The 4,647-nt window shown below is 48.2% G+C and overlaps 1 protein-coding gene across 1 annotated transcript in view; it reads right to left on the bottom strand.

The window, feature by feature from the left end:
• kiaa1109 (KIAA1109 ortholog) overlaps positions 1–4,647 on the bottom strand; it is a 70,076-nt gene that overhangs the window by 62,731 nt on the left and 2,698 nt on the right. Inside the window, 8 exon segments of the mRNA XM_025059126.1 lie at positions 65–221; positions 2,506–2,656; positions 2,822–2,901; positions 3,128–3,321; positions 3,488–3,569; positions 3,757–3,931; positions 4,084–4,148; positions 4,253–4,331. Of these exon segments, the coding sequence (XP_024914894.1) occupies positions 65–221; positions 2,506–2,656; positions 2,822–2,901; positions 3,128–3,321; positions 3,488–3,569; positions 3,757–3,931; positions 4,084–4,148; positions 4,253–4,331 (983 nt within the window).

The raw sequence follows: 4,647 nt of genomic DNA, 5'->3' as shown, positions 1-4,647 counted from the left end.
GGTGGAGACAGAGGGTGGAGACAGAGGGTGGAGACAGAGGGTTATGAGCAGCTGAAGAACTGACTCTGTTTTTGGTGAAGAGCAGGTCGATGGTGGCGTCAGCGATGATGTTCATCCGGAGCTCGAAGGCCTGGATCTGTCTGGGTGACCCGGGCTGAGAGACCTGGGTCACTGTCATGGGCTGGTAGTCAGCTGGAATGAAGAACTTCCACAGACAGTCCCTGAGAACAGGAGAACAGGACCAGGAACCAGGGTTGATGGAACGTCAGGAGAACAAGGTCAGTATTCAGCTCTACAGCTGCTACTACTACAAGTACTGGATAATACTTCCAACTTACTATTGTCCTACTGTGTCCTACTGTGTCCTACTGTGTCCTTCTGTGTCCTACTGTGTACTACTGTGTACTTCTGTGTACTTCTGTGTACTACTGTGTCCTACTGTGTCCTACTGTGTACTTCTCTGTCCTACTGTGTCCTACTGTGTCCTACTGTGTACTTCTCTGTCCTACTGTGTCCTACTGTGTACTTCTGTGTACTTCTGTGTACTTCTGTGTACTACTGTGTCCTACTGTGTACTTCTGTGTACTTCTGTGTACTACTGTGTCCTACTGTGTCCCACTGTGTACTTCTGTGTACTACTGTGTCCTACTGTGTACTACTGTGTACTTCTGTGTACTTCTGTGTACTACTGTGTCCTACTGTGTACTTCTGTGTCCTTCTGTGTCCTACTGTGTCCTACTGTGTACTACTGTGTCCTTCTGTGTCCTTCTGTGTCCTACTGTGTACTTCTGTGTACTACTGTGTCCTACTGTGTCCCACTGTGTACTTCTGTGTACTACTGTGTACTACTGTGTACTACTGTGTCCTACTGTGTCCCACTGTGTACTTCTGTGTACTACTGTGTACTTCTGTGTACTTCTGTGTACTACTGTGTACTACTGTGTACTACTGTGTACTACTGTGTCCTACTGTGTACTTCTTTGTACTTCTGTGTACTACTGTCTACTTCTGTGTACTTCTGTGTCCTACTGTGTACTACTGTGTACTTCTGTGTACTTCTGTGTACTACTGTGTACTTCTGTGTCCTACTGTGTCCTACTGTGTACTTCTGTGTCCCACTGTGTACTACTGTGTCCTACTGTGTCCTACTGTCTCCTACTGTGTACTTCTGTGTCCTACTGTGTCCTACTGTGTACTTCTCTGTCCTACTGTGTCCTACTGTGTCCTACTGTGTACTTCTGTGTCCCACTGTGTACTACTGTGTCCTACTGTGTCCCACTGTGTACTTCTGTGTACTACTGTGTACTACTGTGTCCTACTGTGTACTACTGTGTCCTTCTGTGTCCTACTGTGTACTTCTGTGTACTACTGTGTCCTACTGTGTCCCACTGTGTACTTCTGTGTACTACTGTGTCCTACTGTGTACTTCTGTGTACTTCTGTGTACTACTGTGTCCTACTGTGTACTACTGTGTCCTTCTGTGTCCTACTGTGTACTACTGTGTCCTACTGTGTACTTCTTTGTACTTCTGTGTACTACTGTCTACTTCTGTGTACTTCTGTGTCCTACTGTGTCCTACTGTGTACTTCTGTGTCCCACTGTGTACTTCTGTGTCCCACTGTGTACTTCTGTGTCCCACTGTGTACTACTGTGTCCTACTGTGTACTTCTTTGTACTTCTGTGTACTACTGTCTACTTCTGTGTACTTCTGTGTCCTACTGTGTCCTACTGTGTACTTCTCTGTCCTACTGTGTCCTACTGTGTACTTCTCTGTCCTACTGTGTCCTACTGTGTACTTCTCTGTCCTACTGTGTCCTACTGTGTACTTCTCTGTCCTACTGTGTCCTACTGTGTACTTCTCTGTCCTACTGTGTCCTACTGTGTACTTCTCTGTCCTACTGTGTCCTACTGTGTCCTACTGTGTCCTACTGTGTCCTTCTGTGTCCTACTGTGTACTACTGTGTCCTTCTGTGTCCTACTGTGTACTACTGTGTCCTTCTGTGTCCTACTGTGTACTACTGTGTCCTTCTGTGTCCTACTGTGTACTTCTGTGTCCCACTGTGTACTACTGTGTCCTACTGTGTCCTACTGTGTCCTTCTGTGTCCTACTGTGTCCTACTGTGTCCTTCTGTGTCCTACTGTGTACTTCTGTGTACTACTGTGTACTTCTGTGTACTTCTGTGTACTTCTGTGTACTTCTGTGTACTACTGTGTACTTCTGTGTCCTACTGTGTACTTCTGTGTACTTCTGTGTCCTACTGTGTACTTCTGTGTCCTTCTGTGTCCTACTGTGTCCTACTGTGTACTACTGTGTACTTCTGTGTCCTACTGTGTACTTCTGTGTACTGAAGGAGTCTAAGATAAAACTCTGAAACACCTTAGTGTACCACAAATTCCACGTACTGTCTATATTTTACTACATGGTGCAGCGTGTACCATGTACCTCCACAGACAGAGGTCGTGGTTTCTAACCCTGTCTTCTGATTGGTCGGTGGTCACACCCACCTCTGTCGATCGGCCCACGGTCCGTAGTTGAAGTCCGTTCCTTTCCCACAGACGATATCCAGGCCCCAACATGGGGGCAGGTCCTGCAGTTGGTCCTCCTCAGTGCACGTCTCAGCCCCCCCCACACTGTCCTGCTCCACAGGGACCAGACCTGGACAAGTACACAGGAATACACCAAATACCAGTGGTATCACAGTACACAGCACAGACAGAGTCAGAGTTTCTGAAGAAAAGTTGTTGTTTTTTCTATTTTAATTCAGGACAGTGTGTGTGTGTGTGTGTGTGTGTGTGTGTGTGTGTGTGTGTGTGTGTGTACCTGGTTCATCCTGGTAGTAATAGATGTCCACATCATTGGACTGCAGGACCACAAAGCCCTCTCCCATCAGTCGGGGGGGTCTGGAGACAAAACATGAGGCTTTCAAACAACTGGTCCCAGGAGTGCCCTCTTCTGGCAGGTGTTGGAATCTTTATGACCCCCATGGTTTACAGTGAGGACTGGTGTGGACCCCCCCGTCCCCCTATGGTTTACAGTGAGGACTGGTGTGGACCCCCCCCCGTCCCTCCATGGTTTACCGTGAGGGCTCCCCCCCCCGTCCCCCCATGGTTTACAGTGTGGACATACTCATCGTTCTGCAGTCCCAGGTAGCGTGGACTAGGGACCAACATGACTCTGACGTTTTCCAGTGACCCTTTGACAATGTGCATGAACTGGTCCAGGTGGCTGGACGGAGGTTTGGTGGCGTACGTCAGGAAGGCGTCCTCAAAGTTGACACACAGCGTTTGTGGGAGGTGGTGGTTCCCAAAAGCCAAACGACCCTGAGAGAAGAGAAGCAGGACATGAAAGGAAACTGATCAATGAACTGATGAACAATGAACTAAGTCATTGATCAGGCTTCAGTCCTGGACTGTTCTTCCAGTGAAGTCCAGTGAAGTCCAGTGAAGTCCAGTGAAGTCCAGATCATTAGTGGGAGGAGGGACTCACTGTGCTGATGTTGACTTTGATGACAGGGATGAGGGAGCGCCAGGAGGACGTGGGGTCTTGACCTTCGGCCTTGATGTTGACACTGCACATGGAGCAGAGGATTTCAGTCTGATCACAAACACCTGGTCAGAGTCTGAGGTGGTTTCAGATTATAATCCTGAGATCCGAGCACACAGTGGATCAACGGAACCATTTGATTGGTCAACAGTTGTCATTCAGCTCACCACCAGCAGGGTTAAGTACACCACCGCTGCTGAGGCCGTCGTTACCTTTCCAGCCTCTTGGTCCTGTCTCCTTGTCCACTTTCCTCATCACTCCTGGGTGTTATTAGTGTTGGTTCAAGTCCAAACGTCTCCTGCAGGTGGGAGTAGAGGGCGGTGCGGTTGTAGACGTGGAGCTCAAAGCCGTTAACTGTCACATACAGCCTGGTCTCGGCCTTGGGGTCTGAGAAAAGACAGGAGAGCAGATCCCTGAGTAACGGTCTGAGAAAAGACAGGAGAGCAGATCTCTGAGTAACCTTCATCATCATCACCATCATCATCATCATCATCATCATCATCATCATCATCATCATCATCATCATCTGCTCTCCTCACCATGCTGCTTCTGTTTTGGGTTGTACTTTTTCCACCAACGAAAGATAAGGAAACCGTCCTGTATCCTGGACGGGGAGAACATTTAGTGAAGTGTTTGTCAGAGGGACAGACCACAGCAGAGCTACTGGGTTAACTGGGTTAACTGGGTTAACTGGGTTAACTGGGTTACCTGATGGACATGTCCTGGTTAATGAAGTAGACGTCTCTGAACATGACTTTTCCTGACAGCACGGAGAAGGAGAAGGAACCTGTGGGAAATCATTTAAAAACACAATAAAATATAGATATGAATCACAAATCAAAACAGGTGGCTGCTGAGAACTGGCCTTCTGTTCCAGCTACATACATTTGACAAAACAGTTTTCCAGTCATGTCAAGACTGACAGCTAACCTGTGATCAATCAGATAAAAAGCTGTCAGCTGTAAATGTGACCTTTTTAGTTTGGCTATTCTGACAATGAGCAGGTTGATTTTGGTTTGACCCCCCCAAACCAGCTGTGACCCCCCCGACCAACTGTGACCCCCCCGCCCAGCTGTGACCCCCCGACCAGCTGTGACCCCCCC

This window comes from Cynoglossus semilaevis, chromosome 1 (assembly GCF_000523025.1).
Source record: "Cynoglossus semilaevis isolate Cse_v1.0 chromosome 1, Cse_v1.0, whole genome shotgun sequence".
In the NCBI taxonomy this organism is placed as follows: Eukaryota; Metazoa; Chordata; class Actinopteri; order Pleuronectiformes; family Cynoglossidae; genus Cynoglossus; species Cynoglossus semilaevis.
Note: the sequence above shows the minus strand (reverse complement) of the source record. Positions and strands in the feature narration are given on the sequence as shown.